The following is a 27,807-nucleotide window of genomic DNA, read 5'->3' as shown; positions in this document are numbered from 1 at the left end:
CTGTTTTCTAGAATGATACTCATCTGCTTCGATGATGAATCTTTCCGAACGTGTTGATGCCTGCTTTATTGGCATAAATTTCTAACTACTGTGACAAATGAGAGATGCATTATGCAAGTAACTCATTCAGCGTGTACTTCTGACTTACTTGCAGATTCCAGGTCTGTCCTGTGTATCAGGTGAATCTGAGGGTCCGTGAAAGAATCACTGTCAGTTGCACAATTATACTCTTATTTAATACATTGCCCCAGTTTGAGGACCCGAAGGCTTAACTAATAGCACTTAGTTTCTGGCACTTACTAAGCGTTCGGCCGATAGATTGGCTGTTTGAGTTGCAAGTTGAATTCAGGTTATGAGTGGTTATCATCTGCCAGACTGCTCTGTCTGTTTTTCCTGTCATTTTCAGACCCCTGCTTCCTGTTTTCTCCCCATGTTTCTTTATCTCTCCGTTTATCTTTTCATTCCCCCTCTCCATGTGTGGTTTGTTTTTTCAGAGTGTTTTTAGTGGTTTTTTTTCTCTTCATTTTTCTTTCTGTGCTTGCTGGATACCATCAGTATGGCTACTGAGAGCCTGGAGAGGGAGAGTCTTTGTATTTGATTGCAGTTATTCTGCTCTTGCTGCACCCTATTAATGCTTTTAGACAAAACCACGGAAGAAATCCCCATTATTGCTCAGATACACACTTGTAGCATGTAGTATATCACTTAGTCACTGGTCTTTTCTTGTAGTTGGTCTTACAGTTATTCAGGCTTTTTCCTGTTAATTTTTCTCTGAACCAGGTGCTACATTAAAGTAAAAATAAGTAAATTAAAAAAGTAAATACCCGAACAGTTCCCATATATAGCACTACTTAAAAGTACAATGATCATCCATATAGTTGTTATGTAAATATGTGGATACACAGTCCATTACATTGTCAGTGATAACGGTGATAATAAGAAACTTTCAGTAGGTGTAGGATGCATCTGTACTATTAAGATTGAAGGATAATTCCTAGTGAGCTGCCCAAGTAGTGAGTTTATTCCACAGTGACCTTTCAAGAACATGAACAATGCTGATTATAACCAAAGTATACTTGTAACTTCTCTGCTTCTCTGATTTCAGTGCTGTAGGCCATTCAAAACACAGGATGCAGGAAGCTTCTAAAGCATAGTATCTTGACTCTTAAAACAATAGGAAATCTATTAAAACATTAACAGAAAACTCCCATTTTAGAAAAAGCTGTGGACTGATAGTAAAAAAATAAAAATCCTTTTGACAATGCATCAGTGCTAGAAGGAGTTTGTCACATTTCTGTCACTTTTGCTAATGTTCTAGTCTTGATCTTAAAATTTTAAGGTCAAATGTAAGGAATACATTTCTGGGAAGGCTGGTTATAAAGCATTAAAACATACTGCTTTTGTATCACTGCTGTCATTGGTTTGGGAAAAAGGCTAAGTGGAGGTAGAGAGGATTCAGATTTGAACACAGCAAGGGAACGACTGGTATTAAGTACTCCCTCTGAGCGTTTTTTGAATTAGCTTAAAATGTGAAGCTAGATTGCTAGCTGGTTTTTCTCCCTTTGTTCTTTTTAATTATATGTGAGGAAGAGCTTTTGTTTTCAGTGCAGAAAGGTAGTCAGTAATTTGAGTTGTGCTGTGCACAGAATTTCAACAATTTAAAAGCCAGTGAGATGACCATGTAAAATAGGAATATCTGGAAGGGGTGATACCACGTTGGCAACAGATAGTTCTGAGTAACACTTCAAAACACTTCTTAAAGAATGCAGACATTGCTATAAATACCTTGTCTTGGTAAGTGAAACATTCAGTCTACACAGTCTTTACAGCCACTCTGAAGGTTATTGAGTAAATACAAGACAACCACATTAAATGATCTGTACAAGACAAGCAGTCTTTGGATACATGCTTTCTGTAAAGTGCTCAAATGTTTGAATTTTTTTGCTGTAGCACTGAGACAGAAAAAGATCTTACAGTTCTAATTATGTGAAGAACTAGAAGAGTGTGTATGTTATCAATTAATGACTGTAACAAGCCTAAGATAAGAGTGCTACTAAGACTGGGCATTCTTTGCAGAAAGAAAGGCTAGAGCAGGCAAAAAGCCATGAAACCCTTCCAGTGCTGCCAAGAGACAGCAGACTTTACAGAAGATGAAAAGAGGGGGATGGATGCCGAATTCAAGATGAGGAAGTGAAGTAGCATGTCACAAAAGAAACCAAAATAGGAAGTAAGATACTTAATAGTATTGCAAAATGTGCAGAATAAAATAGTAACACCAGCTGTATTACTGAAAGAGCATTCATTTACATATTTTGTAATATATAAAAGAACAGAAGAAGGCATAAAAAGATCACATTTGAAGAGCCACAGATGCTGTGCCTGTATTTAGCATCTATTGACTTTAGTAGATGCTAAGGTCTTTGTTTACCTGGAGTCAGGGGGAAACCTTGCTTGTTAGTAACTGCAGCTGAGGGTGTGGCAGAGATCTCAGGACTATATTCACGGTAGAAGACAAAAAGCTAAAATATAGATTCTTTTGAAATACCATGGGTAAATCTGGGAAAAGAGTAAGTCTAAAAAAAGCTAGTTTTATTTACTTTTGGTTTCAAGGACTTTTTTTTTCTTGTATAAGACTCTTATCCTCCCGTCTTTTGACAAGCAAACAGGCTATCTAATATTTTGGCAAGCAAAATAAAAATAGAGAGATAACATTAATGTAGCGTGATTTCCCTATACCACACTATTGTAGTGTAAAGGAGAACATCTTTCAACAGAAAAAAAAAAAAATACTGACATGCTATAATCTGAATTTGACTTTTCTAATGCCACTATTTTTTCTACTGTTTAAAACGGGTTTTTTTGCACTTACACAGTATCTCTTAAGAGTTAATCCTGAATAGCTATTGAAGATAAGTATAATAATTATTGAACAACCATTAAACTGGAGCGAAGAGGTTAAAAATGATCTGAAGGAAAAGGGGGCAGTAAGATTTTTGTGTGTGCGTGTGTGGTACAAACTATAGAATTGCTCAGGATTTACAATTCTATTAGACAAACCAGGATTCAGACCCCCAGCTTTCAAGAATACAGTTTCTGTAAATCGTCTGTGGAGCTGCTCCCTTGAACAGCTCTATGGAATTGACTTTGGCTGCGGATCGGATCAGTTCATAGCAAACCAAAGGCTGCTGTATCAGCTGAAAGTCATTTCACTTGTGTAGCTGGTTGAAGGGGTCCTATCTTGAGAATCCTTAGGGAAAACTTTGAATAAGGATTCATGCAATCTCAATTTGTAGCATCTTTTTTAAAAGCTTCAATGGATTCGAGCATTTTATCGCCCTATATGCTTGCTGTAACTTCCCCCTCCCCCCCCTTGGAAACATCTTGAACATTCTGCACCTTCGTGCATAGCCATTCTTGGAAGACTCATGAATAAGCGTATCTTTCACGAATATGTTTTAAAATAGGTTTGTTGTAAGGGATAGTACTTTCTCCTACATTGTTCAATAATTATATTAGTGCAACAAATGGAGAGTGTTTATTTAATGTAAGTTATGGTAATATGACTGATTTATGGCAAGTTTGTGGTGAAATATTTTAACGTTGCACTGAAAGTTTTATTACTTTGGGGATTGGCACTGTATGTTGTTTTTTATTAAGTTAATATGGGTAGGCTGAAGCTTCTGCTCTGAGTAAGGGTTTAAAGCAGAGACTTGCAGCTGTAACACCTTCTAAAATCTTCTGGTAAAGTTATAGATCACAAAGTAGCAGGTATAAGACTACTAGCACTAAGACTTGCTTTACATTGTTACCTTTTCCAAGCCTTCTGAAATAGTTTGTAGGCTCTAGAGGTTGACATCCAGGGGATCATTTCTGTTAATTGCTGTGTGCCGGGTTAGACTTGGGTAACAACCAAATTCCCACCCAGCTGCTTGCTTCCACCAACACACACACCCAGTCTGGTAGCACAGGGGGATAAAATAGGAAAAACAGAAACAGTAAAGCAATAGGTTGAGGTAACTATGGGACAGTTGCTTACCAATTACCATTGTGGGCAAAACAGACTCTACTTGGGGAAAATTGACTGTTTTATTGCCAATTAAAATCAATACAGGTAGAGAGAAACAAACTCAAACATTAAACCAGCACACCTTTCCTCCCTCCTCTCCCAGGCTCAGCTTCATTCCTTCACTCCAGACTCCCCCAAACCACATACCCCACCCCTGCCCTGCAAGCTCACAGGGAGGATGGCAGGGGGGTTGCAGTCAGTACATAGTGGTATCTCTCTGCCACTCCTTCCTCCTCACATCTTTCTTCTGCGCTGGTGTGGGTTCTCCACGGGCTGCAGTTCCTTCAGGAATATCCTTGTGCTCCACTGTGGGGTCCTCCGCGGGCTGCAGGGAATATCTGCTCTGATGTGGGCTCTTCCATGAGCTGCAGGGGATATCTGCTCTGCCATGGAGCTGTTCCTCCTCTTTTCTCTGACTTTGTGTTCCCTTTCTTAAACATGTTTTCCCAGGGGTGCCCCCAGCTTGGCTGAGGGGCTCAGCTGTGCTCTGTGGTGGGTCTGCTGGAGCTGTCTGTGTTCTGCACGGGGCAGTCCCAGCATCTTCCCACAGTGGCCACCCCTGCAGCCCGTCACCCCCCATCTGCCAACAGCTTGCCACATAAACCCTGAACACAGAGTTAGTAAGATAATAACACACTTTATTTTCTGGGTCATGAAGTTCTGTTCCCTGCTATTGCTGCTGCACACCACATAGCCCTTTCAAAAGCTTATAGAGGGGTTTAAACGGTGTCTAAAGGAAGTACTCTCAAAGTAAGTTGCTGCTTGACCAAAAATGGTAAGCTTATAACATACAAAAGATGTTAAGAACTTCTTTAATGAAATAAAAGGGTATGTGTGATAAGGAGTATCAAGTGTTGCAAATTTGCTTATGGGTATCCTAAGAAAAGTGCTTGTTTTTGTGGAGTTTGTTGTCAGTTAGAGGAATAGGCTGATGTGACGGTTACCTGCAAATGGTAGATCTTAATGCAAATACAGAAGAAAAGAAAAATTCCAAGACACATTCATGGAATTAGTTAGCACTGTTTGAAGAACATAGGAAGGAAATGTGGTGTCATTTAACTTGTTAACATAAACTAATCTGACTCTTAAGAGTGTGTATACAGTGTATCATTTCTCTGGGATTACACAAATTTAGTGGTGGTCAGGAATTTATAGATAGTCAACATTTCTGGAAAGTGTCTTTTTTCTAACTAGTTATCTAGCTGACAGGAACATACCTGTTTTCTTCCAGTTGAACAAAAATGTTCCGACTGGTTTTGTCTGACACAGGAAAAAGAGGGGAATAGTGATGGGAACAGTGCATACTCATTGCAGCATTTAATAGACAGATGAGCCTCATGCAGAGGTGAAAGTTCAGTTACCAACCAGCAAAACTTTTTCTCCTTTGCATATATATGCACCAATTTCCATTTACATGTGGCTTGTGTTACTTTCATCAGGAAAGACTGATAAGATAGCTAAGAGAATTTGTGTAGCGGTAACAGTCTTTAATAAAAAATAGTTGAAGGAAATGGAAACAAAAGGCTGTGTGACTACTCTGATCCGCCTTTTTACTACTGACTTATTTTTTCATCTTTTACAAGATACCATTAGTTTATCTGGGGCTAGAAAATACGCTCTTTTCTATTCAGCTATGCTTTGGTCAGTGCAGTGTAATATAGTCTGCCTCTGCTGCATTCACGTGGTTGCTTTTCTTACTGGAATAGCAGCTTGGCCTGTGTTGTCAGCCTATGCATGCCAAGAGCCTGGTATGATAGCTAGAATCTGTAGCTGCAGCCAGCTGCATTTTCCTCTTTCGTGTGTCTTAGTTCATTTTAGCTGGCATCCTGGTGATTTTTGACACTCATTCTAGAAATATTACTGGTATTGTCTGGCTGCTTACAAAATGTTGACAGACTACTCATGTATATGGCTCATTTTGTAGATGGGTATTTAATTAAGCAAATATCTAACCTCACCTCGTATATCTGCTTGTTTCTACTAAGAAAAGAAGAAAATACTGTTGTCGTTTCTCATAACTCACAAGTCATTAAACTTGTGAAGAATGGTTTTATACATAGCTCATCATTGATCTCTGAGGTGCTTAATCTTGGTCTCTTATTTCAGGAGATTTGTACTTTAAAATTATCTTCTGTATCTCTGGACTTTCCTGGTTCTAGTTTGACTGCATAACAGTAAATTTCATGAGTTATTTTTTTCCTACAATCTCTACTATGAAGTCACTTATTTTGCTTGGTGATAACTGTAGGTAATAGCTGTTCCTTTCTGATGAGGTACCTGTACATGTATTCTGGGGAGACGATCCTTGTGCTGCTTTCAGAAACACCAGAATGCCTTTATGCCTCTGCATTTGGAGGGAGTGCCCTGACCCCAAAAACAATGATAGATTGCATTTTCTTCTAATTTGTGAGATCTCCTTGTCTGCTTTTAGGAGCCTACTGAAATGGTGTGATTCTTATTACAAATTTTGATCTTTGTTTTTGAATATAGGGAGAAACTTTCCACATAGTAATTTTTTACCTTTTTTCTCTTGTAGTGGTTTATTTAGGCATCTTGAATGTTTGGTTTCTTTTTTTCGACGTCATTCAGCTTTATATCTGAATGTTCTGCTTTTCTCTCATCTTTGATTCCTCCATAGTTATAGTGGAAGAACAAATTTGTTGACTAACTTTTCTTGCTGCACTGAGCCATCCCATAGATGGAAGATTGAAGTAATGTATTTTTCATATGGTCAGGTTGTTTCAATTTTGCTGGTGCAAAAGTGTTGAAGAAAGCTGGGTGCAATTTCAGGGTTTAGTAGTGTGAGATAAAAAAGGATGCGTGAGGCCTGCTATTGGAAGAAGAATACGTTCAGTAGTGTGATTCTAGGCCTACAAGTTGCTCACAAAAGTTTGCTTTCCTTTCTTGAAGGCTTGCCGAGACTGACGTGGCAATATCCTGAATAGGATACTGCTGCTTGTTTGAACATTTTGTATTAGGTCTTCCTAGCCATTGTGTACTCCTAGAACCGATCTTTTTTTCTTTTTTTTTTTTTTTGTCTCTCTTTTTTGTATATTTATCCCTTTAACAGAATTTTCAGATGTGAAAGTACTGTTACATTCATTTCACAATGAGAAAGTGCATCATCTATGGTAAGTAACTTGCCTAAGGCCACACATGAAGTCTCCCTAGATGGGAATTGAACTCTCGTCTCTGATTCTAGGCTAGGTATTACTTCAATATGCATTTAGTTATACAGAGATTTTCAATTTTAAATTACAGATGGAAAACCCAGCCCTTCTCCTCTAAGGATCTACATCAAGAGTGAGGAATAATCTAGTTGTAATGAGTCACAGGTCCTCATTTTACTAGCGGATAAGCTTTCTTTTATTTTGTTTTCTTTTCATGAGAGTAGAAGTATTATATGTCACAAAGAACAGTTACTGACTCAAGAATTATGAATAACTAAACACTCCATTTGGATTCAAACAAATGTAATTAAAGATATATTTTTCTGTCCCTTTTACAAATGTTACTGGAATAAGTGTTTTCTCACTTGCCAGGGAAAAACTGAAAGCCTTGACAGGTGTAATATTACATATGAAATATGGTCTTTGGGCTTGGTTCTTGATTTTGTTTTGAGGTTATCTTGCTGCTGCAAGACCTTATTTTATTATTCTTGTTTCTCTAGTATCCCGTTATTTCAAAACTGCAATGTGTGTAGTCCTCCATTTCTTCTCACCCCATGGAAAAAAGCTGACGAGTCAGGACTCAGGGAAAAGGTTGAGAGTTTCGCTTAATCACTGAAGAAGTTACATTGATGTAATATACTACTAAAGAACTCTTTGACATTAAAAGATTAAACTTAAAAACTCTTATGTTTCTGAATGGCATAGCAAACATTTTAAGAGGAAAAGACATTCCCAAGTTTTGCTAGGGAAGGTATTTGTCTTCATTGAAGTATTATCATACTTGTATCCGTCCATGTATGTGATTTTTTTGCTTTCTGTGAGAGGTAAAGAATGGTGACTTTAATTTCATAGGCTGTGTTACCACTATAGGGTATTTGAGTCCTATCTATTTTCAGTAGCTCAGTTCTGAGTGATATTCAGTGATCAATGTCTTCACAAGCCCACTCCAGTGAGCAGCATAGGTTAAGTTCAAAGCACCATCTAAACTGTGCAGAAGATGCTCATGTTGCACCTACTGATCAGGGTAAAGTAAGCACTCCTGTTACAACTTGATGTTGCTCTCTGAAGCCTATTCCTGGAGAAAGGGTGAGATTGCCTAGGGTATGGTAACTTTTATTATGGGAAGAAAATTACTTTGAAATTGGGTTCTAATATTTATCCCATCTAGAAATTTTCGTTTTTAGAATTTTTTTTCCTAACAGGACAGTTACTTTTCCCACTCTCTGTAGTCGTCACGTTCACAGTTTGTTTTTCAAATTTTTTTAAAAATCTTGATAGTTCAACAGTCATTTGAAAATATCTATTAATCTTTTAAAGATGGTAGTGTTGTGTCATTTGATTTCTACTGTCTTTGCTTTACTATTGCTGTTGAAGGAAGGAAATCCCTTATGACTTTCTAGACTTTTCTGCATTCTGCAGTGACACGCTTTGATGCGTTTGTGGGTGTTCTTCTGCTAATACTGTCCATGTTTAATTAGTCCTGACACTTTACAAAACTGCACTTAAAGTACTTTTAATAGATGGCAAGTGTATAAAATGCTCTTTGTCTACCATCTTCTGCATCCTTTTTTTAATCTCCAGATAGAATTTTCCTAAAATCTTGGGATTTTGCCATGTACTTAAGTGCTGCTGCATTCTCCTTTTCAATCCCACCCCACTGTATTTTACTGTGGTCTGGGAGGCATGGATCATAGTTCAGCAATTAAAATAACAGCTTTAGGGAGAGCTTCAGCAAAACTGATTGTTCATTTACATACAGCAGTGGATTCTGTGTAGGTGCTCCCCATGGTTCTGCTTAGTTTCTTATAATAGGATCAGCTTGTTCTGTGCCAGAAATATTACAGGAAAATATGTTTGCGTGTAGACCAGCATTGAACTGTTTTCTGAAGCCATATTTGTCTAGCTTTAGGTTTTGTTCTCTAAATACTAACTGAGATGATGTCTATTCAAAGTGTTTCCATTATTGACTTTAGTTTGTGAGGGTTGTATAGTCAGTTCCTAAATTAAGAATTACAGGATAGGAGCTGAATGGCTCTGAGTATCATTTATAAGACGTTAGTAAGATTGTATCACTACTGTAGGACGTGCTCTCTTTCATTATTAAAAATCTCAGATGCAAGGATTTTTTATTTTAGAATCATCCTATCTAATGCATAAGCAATACTGAGGCTGAAATGCCCCTCAGCTGCAGAGTTGGGCTCTTATTCTTATTGTAGAAATTTTGCATACCTGTCTGTGGTGGTACAAATACAGGTCTGTAGAGCTTTGCCTGTAGCCTTGTGATTGGATCAATCTAATGTGAGAACGTTAGTGAAATCTAATGCAAAAATGTGAAACAGGTTTGGATATTCATAGGTATGAATCCTAGCACCTAGTGTGTGGTTTCTTTGGGGTGTCTTGACCTCAACATTGACTTATAGGCTCAGTAGATTCCAGTGTACTTTAATGTTGTAGGCTGCAAACTGCATTGGTTTAGGATCATCTATATGTTCTATTCAGACAATTCTCCCATGAGAGTGGAAATCTTCCGGTGGAGATAACTGGAAGCAGTAACTGCATGAGCTCCCCCATTGCTGGAGTATGAGCAGGCAGATAGTTGTGTGTGTGGAATTACATCCAGAATGCCTGCTTCTGTCTTCTCCTCCTCAAATATGCACACAGATTTTCATGTGCTAGCTGTGGTGAATCCTTAGGTGCTCTTTGTCTAACTTCTTTGCAAACTTTACTCCTGAACTGGACAATACAGTAATGTCTCTTATTAATAGTTTTCACATTTTTCTTTTGTACAGAAATTTGTCCAATTTGATCACAGTGGAAATAAATTTTTATAAGTTTAAAGCAAAATCAATTTTTTCAAATGGTCAAAGAGTACTTCTCTGAGGACACGTGAAGAATAATCTTCAGGTTGTCTAGCTTATTCTACTGTGAAATCAGATGTTTGTATGCTTGGGCAGGAGGGCTGGACCAGATGCCCTCCAAAGGTCCTTTCCAACCTCAATCATTCTGTGATTCTGTATAGATTGCATCTCAGTTTTGTCTATACATGTATGGCTGAGCATTCTGGTGGTCAGAAGACGTCAGTTCTTGCATCTTCTTAAGCAGTTGTTGAGCAACTTTTGCATTCCTTTATTGTACTGGTTTCAGTTCTTTTCTAATTATATTGAAATTTTCTGTCTTAGGGTTGCTACATATTTTTCTTCTGATATTTTAAATTATGCAATAGCTCAAGGATTATGCTTGATATGTGTTCCTAAGAGTAATGCATATGGCAACCATCTTCAAAAAAACAGCAAGCTGGCTTTCTGAGTGTCTCTCTTGTGGGTTTCAAGCATGCAAAGTGTTATATTTGGGTTTAATACTCCAGTAACACTTATGTTCCTTGCTTTTGTAAGTATGGGTTTGGGGGGTGGGCTCACTTTCTTCACTATCTGAAAATGTATATTATTTTTGAAGTATTAATTTATTATTTTTATGGCTATTCATCTATATTGACATCTCATAATATCTCAAGGTTTTGTGTATTGCCGCTTTTCTATGTTATAGCAGCACTTTTTGTGTTCCTTCATTCACCACTTCATTTGGTGCCTGAAAAAGACTTGTGAATAAACTTCAGCTTTGCTTCTACATTTCCATATGTTTACTCAGCAGCCCCCTTGAGTCATTCAAGGGATGCTTGTTCTGTGACCTGCAGATAATTCAACCCCATTCTGTAAGAGAGCGTGGACTAGAGAAATTGTTTGGGCAGCAGCCTCCTCCTGGCTGATAACCCATGATCGCCACCAGTCCTACTGAACATATACTTTATGTTCATTTGTTAATAGAGACATTATATTTACTGCTTGTGTACAGAATGGTTGTGATGCAGGTGCGCAGTAGGTCCATGATGAGGCCACAGTGTGAAACATTTTAGTGGCCTGTCCCATCTGAAAACTCTGGGACTCACTTCCAGGCATCCAGTTTTGCATTGGGAAATTCTGACGAGAATGTTCATATAAACGGTATGGCTTTTCTGCAGAATGTGCTGTTGAGCACCCCTACCATTGATTCTGCAGATGTAAAGAAACTGACGAATAGATGTAAAAATAACATCTGCTGATCAATGTAAGGGGTCGCTGTAGCAGTCTCTGTTGCTCTAGTGGTACAAATTTGCTTCTGTCTGTATCTCTGAAAAGAAACAGAAACCTAAGATTGGCACATTTGAAGCGTAAAACTTCGTAACCTTATCCCAAGCCCAGTTTTTATTTATGTTAATTGCTGAGTCTGTGTGGCCTGAGATCCTTGGTGGGTGGATCTGTTTTCTCCTTGTGGCTCTATTGGAAAGAATCCACTAGAATTTGTGATGGCTCAGTGCAAACCATGGTTGCTATTACTGGAGTCTGGGCTTCAGACCCAACACCATCACATTCGGTGCAATTTGATGCTTTTACTTAAATGATGGAAGCAAATTACTTTGTTTTTACACTAGCAGGGTAAAACTTGTAGTAATATGGATTGTAAATAAAAATGGCAATATAAGCAAATAGCATGGTAAACGAGTCAATACTAACAAGGATCAGAGAGTTTTATATAAACCCATGTAACTTGACAGCTGCTGGCCTAACAGGAGTCTTAAATCAGCAGTGGCTTGTTTGATTTCTTGGCAGAATCAAAAATGAAAAGCAGCTTAGTGTGTATGTTTTAAAAGATTTCCCTGGTGTTAGGTGATAATTTGGCTCTTCGGTCACTTGAAAGCTATAGTGTTTTTCATGGGTTTTTGCACATAAAGGGAGGAGGTGCAGGGGAAGGGGACAGAAGGAAGCTTTCTTCATATGTGTTCTTTTTTAATTCAACAATAAAATCACATTTCAGTTCAGCAAGGACTATTAATAGCTGCAGTAGAAATGGATATATTGTTTTTTAAATTTAATTAACTTGAGAAATCAGGCGCCAGCTATAAAAGTATTATTAATTAGCTGTCTTGCATAACTTGAAAGGAACCTGAATTTTAGTACAGTAAGTTTAGACTATCTCCCTGTTCTGTTTATTCTGGTGCTTTGCAATTTTGTTTTCTGAGGGAACATAAAGTAACTATAACTCAGAATAGTTGGGCAACCATCAAAACAAAGGTATTTTAAAAAGTGTTATCAAATAGAAGTGTTCATAGCTATTAGCGTAAAAAAAATAAAATGCAGAATGGATTTAGACTGACAAGTTGTAGGTAGCAAATGCCTGAATTTATAAAATTCATGGGGGGTTAGACCTATACATTTGCCAGAAGTTCTTATTCTGTAGCTCCAATATCAAATTTAGTTTGGTGTAGGGTGATTTGTTCACTTGTTTTTTAAAAGCTTCAGTATTCAGACAAATTCAGCATTCAGGCAAATAATATGTATGAATGAATTTGAATTTCTCCCAGAACATGATCCTGGCATACATTTCTAGAAATAGCAACACACCACTCCAACTCAACAAAAAAAAAACCCAAATACCTCCCCCCAACAAAAAAAAACCCAACAAAAAAATTTGAATAGAGGAACTGTAGAAGTTTAAACAGCTATTAATTTTCTGCTAATTATATCGGGGGAGGGGGTGAGAATCCTTTATTTCAAAGTCAGCCTTGGTGACTCAGTACAGAAAATAAATGGTCTGCTACCACTGCACAGATCAATACTCTCTCAGTTCACACGCTACTAATAAATGATTTCTCCCACATTAGGGGGGGGAGATTTTCCTACCATGTAAAACTGTTACTGTCCTTTGTTTTACCATTAAATCCCCCTCTAGTTCACAATTTCTCTTTCTTTGGTTTCCCCTTTTTCTTAGTCTTATTATTATTTGAAGTACATAACACATAAATAAGAATTTTGTTCTCTTGAAATCGTTTAAAGGCATGGCCAGAATTCATCATAGATGATGACCTCAACATTATGAATGCGTCTATAGGTTGTATTTAAACATTGCTGAAGAGACATGATGGGAGTGAGTTATAGGAAGAATAAAATTCACCTTGGGAAAAGGACTTGTACTTTCGTCCTTTGAGCAATTTCTCACACTTCTAGACATCATGTGAACATCAGATAAATATTTGAAGAAAGAGCAGTACATCTGACCCCCAGTAAAAATAAAATACTATCCTATTTATGGTATTTGGAGGCATGTATTTCACAGGTGTAAAAATTTGCAAGCAGTCCTGATTCTGAAGCTGGTTTTTGTACACTTTAGTGGACTTAGAGTGGTCTTCACTGGGTGGCCAATGGTGCATTGATGTAGGTATGAATGAGTGTAAATAGTTTGGGCAAGGTCTGTGTGCTTGAAAAATAATCTCAGTTTGAAAGAGTAGACTTTTGGAAGTCTTTTCATTGGTCTTGTGGATCAGTGAAGTTGTGCTGCCTCTTTGTAATACTTATCTCCTGGTTGATGAAAGCACTGTCTTCAGATACTGTTTTCCTGTCTTCATGCAGAGAATTTATCAAAACAAAATGCAAGATGATATACTTTGCCTATCATTGCGGTGCAGTGGGGGTTAATCAGCGGCATGTGCTCATAGTATTTTTCTGTGAAAGTCATGAATGATTTTTGGGACTGGAAGGGTGGCAAGCAGGATCTGATGTTAGTTTCAGCAGTGAATGCATGCTCTGTTGCATTGTCATGGGGAAAGAACAGAGAACATGCATTACAGTTGAGACTAGCCCCCCCAAAAAACATGTTAGATGTTTTGGCTGGGAGAAAAACTGGGAGATCCCAGTTCATGTTACTGTCCTACCTTGTCTGAAGACGAAGCTTAAGCTGTGGTCTAGCACAATGGCTTTCATGGTGTGTTCTTTCGTTCTGGTGTTATTGCAGACTCAAGAAAGCTAATGCTGAGAAGTAAGCATGTTGTTAGAATGTTAGAGATCTGCATATGCAGTAGAGACTTCTCAGGGATCCACAGATTTAAAAGGTTAAAAGTTGTTTGTTTCCATATCCCAACTTACGCCTTAGTAACTAGAGTATTGAATGCCCTTGTAGATGCTCTGGACTTTCTTTTTAATTTTTGAGAGATTGTGTGCTCATCCCAGCGAGGAATGGGAAGAATTTTGGTACTGCAAATTCTTCACAAAGGCTGAGAAACCATTAACCATCCAACAGTGACTCAATATGCAAAATTATTCTCAGAGAGGCATTGTTTTACTACTACAAAGAAAATCGTTAGGATTATACTTGCATAACAGCAGACTTTGCCATTCTGTATGTCATGTAACCCCGTCTGTTCTGTATTGCTTTTGCCCATGAATCACATGTAAGAACTGCTCAAAATAGGTACCTTTTGTTTGAAATACACCTGAACTTGTTTTATAAATTTGTCCTGTCTGCAGAACCTAAAAATAACCTGATAAAAAAATTAGGGACTACTTAAAAGAAGAAAATGATGTACTCATTAGAAAACAAATATTTGCCTCTTCTCTTTAGGTCAGAAGACATGTCTCCACTTACATGGTATCTTTCCTTACCTCTATGTACCATATGATGGTTTTGGACAGCATCCAGAATACTATCTTCGTCAAGTGGCATTCAGCATCGACAGAGCACTTAACGTGGCTTTAGGCAATCCATCTTCTAGTATTCAACATGTTTTCAAAGTGTCATTAGTATCTGGAATGTAAGTATGACCTCTTAGGATTTTTGGTTATTTGTTTTGAAATGTTTTTGCAGTCGTACTACATAAAAGTACTCACTAGGAACTTGGGTGACTGCAGTGCTTTTCCTTTTTCTTCTCCCCCATGTGTTTTTTTTGTACAGGCCTTTACAGCTACTAAATATCTCTTCTCACTTGCTTTGACTTTAACATGATGAATAGGTTTTCCCTCAAACACTTGACACGACCATTTTTTCCTAAACTTTGATTTTAGTGTCTATCATTTTTCCAAATCTGTTCCTTTTAGCTTTTTCTGTCTCTGCTATTACGGCAGTACTTTCCAGCCGGCATTTTCTACCTGTTTAGGTTATTCTAGGTTCCTTGTGACCAGGCATGTCTTGCAGGAGCCTGACCCTAGGTCTCCTTTTCTTTGTTCATTTAAGGTGGTCCCTTTAGCAAGCACATCACAGAGACCTTCAGGTCATGTTTATCCACCTAATTGTCCCAGCAGCACAGGCCGTGAAGTGAAGGCTCTTAAACATTAATTAACTTATCTGTTAAGCTGGCTGTCATGTTTTATGTGGTGCAGCTTTCTGCTGCTGCAGGAACTATATGTTATTATTGAATGTTAACATTTTAAGGACTCCCTTAATCAATTTTTATTTAACTTGCATAACCAAGGGCTGAAAAATATGTCAAATCATAGTGAATAATAGGAAGCTGTCCTGGAGGAACACAGTTAGTTTATGCATGCATTGACTTTTTCATCTTCAAAACAACATAAATGCTGATTTTCAGTACTGTGCAGCACTGTCTTTTCCTTATTTTTTTCATGCACTTTGGAAATATGTTCTTTTTAACTTTTGAGTTTAGGAAGATAATCTTTCTTTCCCAGCCAATTTTAGTGGTATCTTCTAGATATTGCTAGTAAAGTGGCTGCAATAACCTATCTTCATTTCTAATCAGAACTTTCTGATGTGTTTCTGCGCTAACAAGGAAGCTAATCCCCCAAATTTCTTCTTTTTGTGAGAACTGTGTGAATTGTTGTATAATTGTTCATCTCAACAGTGAAAGCTGGACAAGATCTGATCTCCTTTTCAGCTGAATAGCTTTAAGTTTGTTGTTTCAACTTAGCTCAGTTTTAGCATCATAAACATTTTTAAAAACAGTTCAGTCTAGCTTTTGGAGATATTAAATGTGTGTATATTTAATCATATTAAGGACAGCAATATTAATGCTGTAGTTGCGCAGTTGTGCTGAGTTTGCATTTAATTTAGGACTGAAACCCTTCTTACTACTGAACTTCATTTTTTTTTGATAGAAAAATTTTGATTTTTTTTACTTTATTTTGTAGAGGTAACATTTAAATGTATGCCTTCATGAATTTCTGTTGGCTTTGGTTGTGATTACTGCAAACTGTAGATTCTTGCATTCACCCGATGTGTTGAATTATGGCCAGTTTCCTTAACATGCTGTTTTACAAGCATGTTAGATTAGATTAAAATTCTAGATGCTGAAAAGTCAGTAATTCAGTCAAGTAATACCAGAATTAATGCTGCCTGTTCAGCCTCAGTTTAGCCTTGACATATTCATTATGCTATGTATTCTTTAATTGCATTCTCAAATCCTATTTTCTTCAGGATTCATGCCTCATTTAGTGCACGAGATCATTAGTAATCACTGAAAAGGGGCAGCTATTCGCTATTTTAAGCTGTTCTCATTGTTCAGTCATTTATATTACACAGCTGGTATTTATTCATTTACACCTGATCTGCAGAAATAATGTCCTTAAGGACTTTGTTACAGCATTTATCAGAAAGGCGGAATGCTAGTTTTGAAGCAGTCCACAACTAATAAATTTATTAAAAGTACTATTATGATGGTGTGCCATTAGTGTGTTTACATGTGGGGAAAGTGAGGAACAGTGTAAGCTAGAACTGCCCTCTAATTTTAATTTTTTTAGATACTTTGACATGCAGAGGGCCTATTCTTTTTATCTTTATATAGTAGTGTAACGTTTCCATTTGGCCTGACATGTGGGAATTTTCTCCTGGATATGCAGTTTATCTTCTGGTTTTTTTCCCCTGGATTTTAATAGTCTTTATAGTAAAATGCAGTTGAATAAATGCCACAGCATAACTGGCTAGCTTCTTGCTTTTACTTTTTCCTCTCCAGGCCTTTTTATGGTTACCATGAAAAGGAGAGGCAGTTCATGAAGATTTATCTTTACAATCCTGCAATGGTAAAAAGGTAAGGATGTGGTAATATGAAATTCTGGCTAATTTCCTTATATCTTGAATTAAAAAGTCAATTTTGAAGCAAGATTCACCCACATCTTAACAAAATAAAAGCAACAAATTTTGTTTTAATGTGTAGATGTTTAAAAGAGCAGATTTGTCATGCTTCTAGGAAGTTGTTAAAATACTGCTTCTGTGTATACAGTATGTAACTTTAAAACCATGCAGGACATCTTCACATATATGTCAAGGAGAACTAGAGAGACTTTCAAAGTGTATAGGCTTACAGCTGCTACAGTTACTCTGAATTTCACTGAATTTTTAGAGTTGGAAGGATCTGTAGAAAGATTTCCATGGACTATAGTGGCTTTGGATTAGTTGCAGGAATAGTACATGATATGATGTTTTTTCATAGATTTTTTTTTTTTTTTAAACTGGAGGATTCACAGCTTCTTTGTAGTTAACACCCAAATACTGAATCATTTTCAGCAGAGATCATTTTTGTGTGTCTGTTTTTGCAAAAGCAAAATTCTTAAGTTAAAAATACAACTAAGGCAAAATTTAAGAAGTTTAAGTATTTTATATTTTGATAAAATCAAACCTCAGTCTTGTTGTACTGGAATAATTTTTGGTTTATGTCCTAATTTGTCTTTAATTTTAGAGTATGTGAGCTTCTGCAGGGTGGAGCCATAATGAACAAATCTTACCAGCCTCACGAAGCCCATATTCCCTACCTCCTTCAACTCTTTATAGACTACAACTTATATGGAATGAATTTAATAAACCTGGCTGCTGTCAAATTCAGAAAGGCGAGGAGAAAAAGTAAGGTGTTTATTTCTTAAGACCAAATAATTGTTTTGAAGGCTAAAAGCTGCCATTTTGAAGGAAATGTTACTAGCTGTCAGACTTTTGCTGTAGCTGTGGCTGAAAGGGTATCACGTGTTTTTTCCCTGTAGTTTGCTTTCTGTGTCAAAACAAAGTCTGTGTGTAGCTTTCTATCATTTTTCCTTTTTATGCCTGTGTGTTTGGATTGAGGAAGAGTCTGCTTCCTGAAACGAGAGTCTATATATCAAGAAATACATGTTCTGTCAGCAGTGTAGCAGTGACCCATTTTCACAAGATGGTCACACCTCTTCACAAGTAGAAGATTAAAAATAGTTGACATTTAGTTGAAGAATTTACATGAACTATAGCATACTAATACTGTTGCTTTAATTTTTTTATGTTTGTTTTTGATTCTTATATCAATTATAATTCTTTTTTTTTTTTTTTTTTTTTGCTGTGGTAGTGTCTTTATAAAATTATGGCTAACCATAATGCTCTGCTGACAGTGTTTTTAATTAAAAAGCTTGTGTTTGTACTAATGTCATTCGCTCTAAGGTGAAATATGAAATATAAATGGCTGAGCAAAGGAGGTATTTTAAATTTTCATTTAAAAAAATTAGTTTGGCATTTTGAATGTACACACTTCCATAAAAATGAAGTTTGACAAGAACATCCATAATGTTATCTAAATGCTTTAGTATAAAGGGGAGAGAACAGTAGGAAAAACATAATGTCTTTGGTATTTAACATTTAGAAAAGTGGGTAGTGTTTACTTAAATCATAATTGTTCCTACAGCTAAAGCAAATGTTGAAAAGAATTGTAAAGTATCTTTCCGTAAAAAGAGCAAGTAAGAATCATGCTGACTTTAATTTTGTCCCATTATTTTTATGCGTGTATATTCAGACAGCAATAGATTAGTGCATGGGGTTTCATAGCTGATTCTCATCTAAAAAAAATACTCTTCTCATACTCAATAATAGGCCACACTTTTTGCTGGTGTCAAAACTGTAGGAAGACAAAAGCTCAGCCATGGATAGAGCATCTTCAGGATCTTCAGTCCTGAGGAAGTATAGTCAGGTACCTTTAGTCTTCCAGGTGTCCAAAGTGGCCTTCTGGAGACACGCAATGCAATTGTATCAAATACTTGCTCCGATTCTTTTTCCATAGCTCTTTTGCCTCTCTCTTTCAGATGATAGATGAAAGACATAAGCTATTTATATTCTCCTTCCTCATTTATTTAAGGGTGGGAAACCTAGGTCTTGAATGGGAAGAAGAGGGTGAAAGAGGAGCATGGGCTGAGACCAGTGGATTTATTCTGGTAGGAGAGAATCCGGTAGGATAACAGCAAGAAAATGACAGACTACCTTGTCCGGGCTGAGTCAGATAAAGGCAGCTGTGCTTCTAGCAAGATTCATACAGCTTTGCGCAGCTCCATATCACATGCGTATAACTAGCCTGCCTCAGTCTGTTGCAGTCTCCAGGTGCAGGATCACTGTCTACTACTCCTAGCACAGAAGCTGCGTGACAAGTGGTTTGTCCCTGGTACAACCTCATAGAGGCAATGCTATCAAGGGGCCAGTCCTTGCACAGCAGCCGTAAGAAGTGCCATCCTTTCCAAGCTCTGACCTGTTGGAGTAGTGTAGAAGGCACAGCTTATGACTGACACACTTCCCGGTTCCACAGCTGCTGTGTCTTTGGGGTGTGCATTCATTTTAGTCAAGCATAGTTTGTGCCATGCAGGCCAGGCTGAACGTTGTTTCTTAGATGGCAGTAAAAGCCTGTGCCTAAAGATGTGCAGCAAACACTTATCTTTCTTCCCTTGCAGAGGATAATAAAAAAATTTGCCTGGCAAGGAATAGAAAATTCAATAATAGATCTGTTCCTAAATGTAAGTAAGCAGCCTCAGGAGCCTGTTTCTAGTGCTATTTTTCTCACTGAGATAAGTAGACTCTCTTGAAGGCTGAGAGAGGTCAGTAGGCAAATTTGTAGTAGCAGGAATAGTCTGCCTTCATCAGCCTTCATCAGTTCTTTTCTTCAAGTTCTTCTCTTTATGGATAGTGAGGATAGAAGGCTGCAAATTCATTCACGCACCGCTTGCCACTGAAACTATTAGAAAACTTACTTTCAGTAGTTGAATCATCTTCTGTAATATGACTCTGGAAGACCTTGATATATCACTGCTATTTGTCGTTCAAGATCTTCATGTCAAAAGGGGAATACTGAGCGTCCTTAAATCTCTATCCCTATGAGTAACTTTACTGAAGAAACAAACTGATACAGGAATTTGAGCCTTGATTTTTACAAGTATTTGGAAGTAGGGAATTTTGTGCTGTCTTTTGGAATCACCTGCTCAGGCATCACAGTGCACCATCTTAGTGCAGGTGTGGCTGAACGTGAGCTGGCTCCTGCATAAACAGGGGCCTGTCTTTTCACCACGCTCGAGTGCCACATTTTCCATGTGAGCTTAGTGACTGTGTGCTGTGTCAGCACACGCAGGTGTCTGATGTAGGAACAGGATTTGCAGGGACTAGTCTAGGTGCAGTAAGGTTGGTATGAAACATACTTAATTAAGCCTGCTGGATTTCAGTTGCTTCTATTTGTAGCTTCTGAGGTACTTCTGGCCTGGTGTTTCCCAGTTGCTTCTGTAGTAACTATGTTATTCAGGGCTTTTTGCTACATGAGATATCCCTTTCCCTGCTATTCCAAGTAGTGGAATTCACATTGGCAACACTGTTACGAAATTTACGTTACAATTATAGATTAAAAAAACCTGTTTTAATAAATATTTATTTATTGAAGGCTTCTGACAAATGAGTTGTTCAATTAGTGTATCTGACAAATGCAAAAGTGTTTGCTATTGCTGAAAGGTAAATTTAATACCAAAAAAACCTACTAGTGTGTGACACCAGCATAACTGAGAAAATTCAAGGTTCAAGCTGGTCTTTCACACAGAAGTGTGAGACTGAGTAATTTTCAACGTCTTCTCCCATTCTGCCTCCCCCCAACTCTATTCCCCCCAACTCTATTCCTGGGCTTTTTTCTTTCTTGTGCCACATCCTGTGTGTATTGTCTTTCCTTCCCCTGAAGAGTGAAGGTTCAGGAGGAGACCACAAGGGAGGCAGTAAATCTTCAGAGAGGATTTCTCCAGCATGACTTTAGAGCACACTTCCTTACCCTGAGACCTCTGAGCAAGCTTACACAGTGTTTTCTTTATTTGTGGGTCAGACAACATTTTCCTTCATTGTAGGTTTCCACTTTCTGGTACTGCCACTGCATCTGGATATATTGTGTATTGTCTTTCAGCTCAGATAAGAAAGAGGAAAACTGTGAAGGAGAATTTTGTGTTTTATTTGGCTTCTAATTCCCACTGGGATCTGACCTGAGGACCCAAACACTTGGGAATTCTGAAGTTTACATCAGACTGCATGATTTACTTTGAAACTCACAGAAATAGACAAAGATTGAATTTAGCTTAAGATATGACTAGAACACAGCAAATGTAATTCTAATAATGTCAGTGTGTGAGAATATATTTTTCCTTTTATGTGTATCTACATGTTAGAAAGTTCAATCATTTAAATGATAGCATAGTTACTTTTTGAAGATATTATCAAGCAGTGTTATTCTTGAGGAGCATTTGGACTGGTAGTATTAAATAATAAATGCAATTACACAATGAAATATGTAAAAATAAATAAATAAAATGATGCATAAATGAATTCATTTCTCATTCATTTTTCCTTCCTAGGTGATACATCAGGTGTAAGTAAATGTCATAGAATTCATTTACCAGAAAATTCAAGCAATGTATCGTTCACTGAATGGGAAGAAGATGAAATACCAAGGTCAGCATTCCAAATTTTTTACGTATGCTTTATTTTCTTTTGTACATCATCTTGTATCTACTACAGGGTTCCAGTCTCATTTAAAGGACCCTTATATGTTTCATATGTTTAAAAAAAAAAAAAAAAAGTGCTAATGTGACACAAATGATTGTTATTTAATTTATTTTTTATAGTTTTGGTGATCTGACACTTTCTGGCATATGGTTGTAAAAATCTAACAGGGGGATAACAATAGGAATATATGTGGCAAATTTAACTTTCTGGTCTTTGGAAGATAATGTTTCTAGCTAATGACTTCTGATGCAAAGCTAAGCAAGTTTAATAGTTATAGAGAATACTTTACACATCAGCTCACAGTTTGTGGTTTTGTAATCACCCTTAACTAACATGAATAGCATGCTGTCAGAGTATTCCTAAGGTAGCACCTTGCTAATCTGCCACTTCAGAACAGTATTTAACCCAACCACGTCCTGTCTTGCTCCTGGTAAATCTCTGCATTACTAACTTGCTGCTATGATTGGCAAACTGTATTAAGCCGAGGACAGTTCTTTTAATCTAATTCTAAAGTGATTCTGTTATGAAGCAGACGAATGTCCAAAGCCACTAGCGCCCAAGAATCCCTGATGTTATGAGGCCTTTAGGTACAATACTTGCCAGTGTTATCAGACTGGAACCCATAAACCCCACTTTAAGACAGGCAGTAGTCGCCTCAGCCTGGCAGTGCTGTCCAACAGTTTTGACAAGAGGAGTTCTTCACATGAGACACATTCATGTTATCCCTCAGGTAGCTGATAATAAATGATGAAACACTTCTGTGAGTTCCAGTGAGAAAACTTTCTGGTAAACATCAGGCTTGGCATAATCTGCCAGTCAAGTCTACCACTTGGACATGATGTGTTAAAAGCAGTACGATTGGTAGTATGCATTTGAGAAACAGTTTCTTTCTTAAATCCTAGATTTGCTATTGAACACTAGTTTATATGGAAATCGAGAGATCTAACAAATAAGTGTTGCACAGTCTAGCAGTTGTGTAATGTTACAGATTTCCACTAGGTTTGTGGCTGGCATAATTGCTTTTCCTGCATGTCAGAATGTACATGTTTTTATTTAGCCGTTTGATTCTTAATAAAATATGCACATTATTCAAGTCACTGGAATATCCTGCAAATAAAGACTTTTTTCTTCCATGAACAGAATATGGAAAACTATCACCTCAAAGCTTAGAGTCCTTATCAGTGTAGTTGAGAGACGCCTCTCAGATTCTCTGTGGGGTTAACTTTTTATTTACTATCCTCAGTTTAACACTATAAATACCTGAGATGTGATCATCACAGAACTTGTTTTCCTAGGCTGTCATTAATGTTGGTGATTTAAGGTACTGACCTTGACGTCCATTCTTCAAGGTTTTTGAGGGCTTCAATCTAGCTAACTGTATGGAGTGGGCACTTTTAAAATTGTGTCCACTGTTGCTTATTGCTTCAGCATCTGAGGAACCAAACCTTGGTACTTTCCTTGAGCATGGTTTTCATCCTACATTAGTATTATCATTATTATGCTAGTGGATAGTGCCAAAAAACTTTTACTTTCTTCAAAAATAGGGACTGTTGTCTGTGTCTGTTCTCAAAATAATTTATTTGGAGCTTTTTCTACAAAGGTAAGATGGATTTGTAGTAGAGTTTTTCAGCATAGTGTGCATCTCAAGTAGTCTAGCCATGGCAGCTCAATGTTGTGCAACGTTGATTTATCTTGCTGCTTAAGAGAGTAAACTTTTGTTCTCTTGCAGTTGGGTTGCCTCCATTCCTATGCCACCTCACTTTAACCCAGCCTTTCATATATCTGTATTACAAGTTGTACCTTGTGAACAATTCTATCTACGTTCTCTTTTACAAAATGAAACATAGATGTTATGAAAAGCTTTGGCTGGGACTTGCTAATTCTTTTGTTCTAATCTTGTTCTTATACAGATATTCTCAAATTGTGGTTTTGACATTACATAAATTTTTCTTTTTCTTTGCAAAACTGATGCATGTGATGTGAGGCAGGTGGTTAGTCTATTGTGTAGGGCAATCTGTATCAAACAGACCACTTCTGAATATCTTCCAAGGTATAACAACTGCTAATGACCTGAAGTATTTCATATTTTCAACTAACTACAGCTAGGAGACTGGGCATGTTCTGACTTCTTCATGCTGTCTTCTTACCTGCTAACTGCAGCACTGTAGCTGTTGAGTAAATGTGGCTTGATCTGGGATAGTAGGAGATACAATTGCTTCATACGTTTTCCTGATGTGTTGTGCATGTTTGTTTCAGGTGAGCAAAACCAGCAAACCTAACAGCTTATTAAGCTATTGACAGTATTCATATGAAATAATTCTCAAAGAAGCACGTAATCATGCTAAATAACTGTACTTCAGGACAATTTGTACTCCTCCCTCTCCCTTTGACGTTTTTGTTTTAATCAGAGTAAATTAAAATGTTAGAAGGGCCAGTTAAAGCTTCTTTGCTTTCATATGCCCTTTGAGGTTTTTCTTGAAGTGGGAACAAATGGCTCCTTGGCCTCTGTGGCTTACATGGATGTTGCAGAAGCTTGTAGCCACTGCCCTGACTTCTGCTGGTGCAAGTATCTAGCGACTCACTTTGACAAGGATGTTAAATGCCTCGTTAATGACCCGATTGTATTGAGAAGACATTTTTCAAGTCTTATGAAAATCTTACTGTACTTGTCAGTTGTCTTTATTAGCCTCCACATCAGTCTTTGGAATGTGAAGTTTTGACTGCCAGTCCTGCCTTAATCCTGAAAACATTAATGAGAATGATGATGGTAAATCCTAAATATGTTTCAAAAAAGAGCTCTTGTTAGCTCAGTCTTTTTAATTTTAATAATACGCCATGTTAGTTGGAATACTGTAGTTTTTGATGGAAAGACTCCTTATATCTGTTTGATTTAGAGTTTGGGTAAAATGAGCTTTTCTGCTTCTAATTGTGTTGCAGACAAAGAACATGCTTCAAGTTAATATTATTATGGAAAAAGACATAGGTTACAGTGACAACTACTAGTATGTTTTGAATTCACCAATGTTGAATTTAGTGTTATTTTATAGGATAAATCCGTATTAGAATCTTTTATTAATAAGAAATCTGATTATTTGGAAAGCTCTTGGCCAATTCTCTCTGTGGTATTGATCAGTTCTCAAGACAAATCAGTGGCCACTGTCTTGATGGGGATGTGGAAATCCAAGACATGTTTTTTTGACAAAATGTCCTAACTAGTTAAAGGGGAAAAGTATAGAAAGCTGACTTTTTGTCAGAGGAAAGGCAAATGTTTCAGTTAATGGTTTTAGTCATCAAACAAACTCTTCAGAAATAGGTCACTAACACTAAAAATGTATTTTGTCTTAAACTTTTCCAGAATTTTGTTTCTCTCTCTCCTCCCTTTTTTTAAAAAAAAAAAAAGGATACTTTTAAAAGAGGAAATTGGTAAAAGTAGGAAGCTCAGAGCTTTGCTGTTGTATGTACCAAACAAATAAAAGACAGATCTTGACCAGATTTCTGGTCATTTACATGTGTCATTTAGCAAAGGAAAGTATTAAAATCACAAACACTTCTGATATCAGTGACCATTGTGTATTGTGGCCCCTTTAACTTTTTCCCAGAAACGCTTTGATTTCATGAAGGGAGCAGAAAAAATTTTTGCGGTGTCCTCCCTCGTTCCTGTTTCCCAGTGATCTTGTAATTCTTTCTTATTATGTGATCAAAATGCAAGTTTCAGCTTGCCTGCAGTTCCTGTCACCCACCAGGGTGGGCTCTGTTTGAATGCTTTGATGGATATGAGCACCCAAAATGTGTGATATGAAAAGTATGCATTTTGATCACATTATGGACTTGTTTCTCAGCTGATGGTGTGACTGGGAAGGGAGGGTAGTGATGGTAATGGATTGTCCTTAAAGTGTGCATTAGAGCATGGGCAGTCTACTTCTGCTAAAAGACTGAGCTACTTTGGTTTAGAAATTCTATCATCTGTTCTCTTAATTCTCACAGTAACTCCAAAACAGTACTGCTAACTGGAGGGATTAGTAATCATATATTAATACATACCATCTTACAGTTGTTAATGAATTCTACGTCATAAGTGCATCACAACTTCTGCCAGATGACTTCTGGATGTTTAGGACAAAGAAATATCCTGCTCTGCCTTCTTTTCCTGTAACAAGTCATTAGATTTTTGCTCTTACATAAAATAGTTTTACATAGAATACATACTTCCATCTAAGAAGATGGAATAGTTCGGGTTGGAAGGGACCTTTAAAAGTCATCCAGTCCAACTCCCCCTGCAATGAGAAGGGACATCGTCAACTAGATCAGGTGGCTCTGAGCCCTGTCCAGCCTAACTCTGAATGTTTCCAGGGATGAGGCATCTACCATATCTCTGGACAACCTGTTCCAGTGTTTCACCACCCTCATTGTAAAAAATTTCTTCCTTACATCTAGTCTGAATCTACCCTCTTTTAGTTTAAAATCATTATCCCTTGTCCTGTCGCAACAGACCCTACTAAAAACCTTGTCCCCATCTTTCTTATAAACCCCCTTTAAGTATTGAAAGGCCGTAACAACTCCTCTCCTTGGAACCTTCTCTTCTCCAGGCTGGATAACCCCAACTCTCTCAGCCTTTCTTCATAGGAGAGGTGCTCTAGCCCTCTGTTAATTTTTCTGGCCCTCCTCTGAACCTGCTCCAACAGGTCCATGTCTTCCTTCTGTTGGGGGCCCCAGAGCTGGACACAGTACTCCAGGTGGGGTCTAACCAGAGCAGAGGGACAGAATCACCTCCCTCGACCTGCTGGCCACACTTCTTTTGATTTAGCCCAGGATGCAGTTGGCTTTCTGGGCTGCAAGCGCACATTGCCGGCTCGTGTCCAGCTTTCCATGCATGGGTATCCCCAAGTCCTTCTTAGCAGGGCTGCTCGCAGTCCCTTCATCCCCCAGCTTGTATTGATACCAGGTGCAGTACCTTGCACTTGGCTTTGTTGAACCTCATGAGGTGTACATGGGCCCACTTCTCGAGCCTGTCCAGGTCCCTCTGGATGGCATCCCGTCCTTCAGGCATTTCAACTGTGCCACTCAGGTTGGTGTTGTCTGCAACGTGAGTGAAGCAGTTTAATTTTACATTTCTTTCAGATTTCATGTTTCTAGATAGTTAAATACTATCTAGATGAGATATGGGCTCGTACAAATTGCATGAAGTTCAACCAGGCCAAGTGCAGGGTCCTGCACCTGGGACGTGGCAATCCCAGGCACAAATACAGGTTGGGCGGAGAATGGCTGGAGAGCAGCCCTGAGGAGAAGGACTTGGGGGTGTTGGTGGATGAGAAGCTCAACATGAGCCGGCAATGTGCACTGGCAGCCCAGAAAGCCAACCGCATCCTGGGCTGCATCAAGAGAAGTGTGGCCAGCAGGTCGTGGGAGGTGATTCTACCCCTCTACTCCGCGCTCGTGAGACCCCACCTGGAATACTGTGTCCAGCTTTGGAGTCCTCAACACAGGAAAGACATGGACCTGTTGGAACGGGTCCAGCGGAGGGCCACAAAGATGATCAGAGGGATGGGGCACCTCCCCTACGAAGACAGGCTGAGAGAGCTGGGGTTGTTCAACCTGGAGAAGAGAAGGCTCCGGGGAGACATCATAGCAGCCTTCCAATATCTGAAGGGAGCCTACAGGAGAGCTGGAGAGGGACTCTTTGTCAGGAAGTGTAGTGACAGGACAAGGGGTAATGGTTTTAAATTGGAAGAGGGGAGATTTAGATTAGATATTAGGAGGAAATTCTTTACTGTAAGGGTAGTGAAGCACTGGTACAGGTTGCCCAGGGAAGTTGTGGATGCCCCATCCCTGGAAGTGTTTAAGGCCAGGCTGGATGGGGCTTTGAGCAACCTGGTCTAATGGAGGTGTACCTGCCCATGGCAGGGGGTTTGGAACTCGATGATCTTTAAGGTCCCTTCCAACTCTAACCATTCTATGATACTTAAGTTTCAAAAAAGGTCTTGGGGATATCCAGCTTTTAATTACATCACCTACTAC

At 38.1% G+C, this 27,807-nt stretch overlaps 1 protein-coding gene across 1 annotated transcript in view; it reads left to right on the top strand.

Annotated features, from left to right (window-relative positions):
- The window catches only part of REV3L (REV3 like, DNA directed polymerase zeta catalytic subunit), a 117,183-nt gene that overhangs the window by 31,397 nt on the left and 57,979 nt on the right, over positions 1 to 27,807 (top strand). The window contains exons 2-5 of the mRNA XM_074150943.1: positions 14,665 to 14,854; positions 17,006 to 17,080; positions 17,729 to 17,889; positions 21,642 to 21,738. Of these exons, the coding sequence (XP_074007044.1) occupies positions 14,665 to 14,854; positions 17,006 to 17,080; positions 17,729 to 17,889; positions 21,642 to 21,738 (523 nt within the window). The remainder of the gene's footprint in view (positions 1 to 14,664; positions 14,855 to 17,005; positions 17,081 to 17,728; positions 17,890 to 21,641; positions 21,739 to 27,807) is intronic.

The sequence above is a fragment of the Numenius arquata genome, chromosome 7 (genome assembly GCF_964106895.1).
Source record: "Numenius arquata chromosome 7, bNumArq3.hap1.1, whole genome shotgun sequence".
Taxonomy (NCBI): Eukaryota; Metazoa; Chordata; class Aves; order Charadriiformes; family Scolopacidae; genus Numenius; species Numenius arquata.
This window is presented reverse-complemented; position numbering and strand designations above follow the sequence as displayed.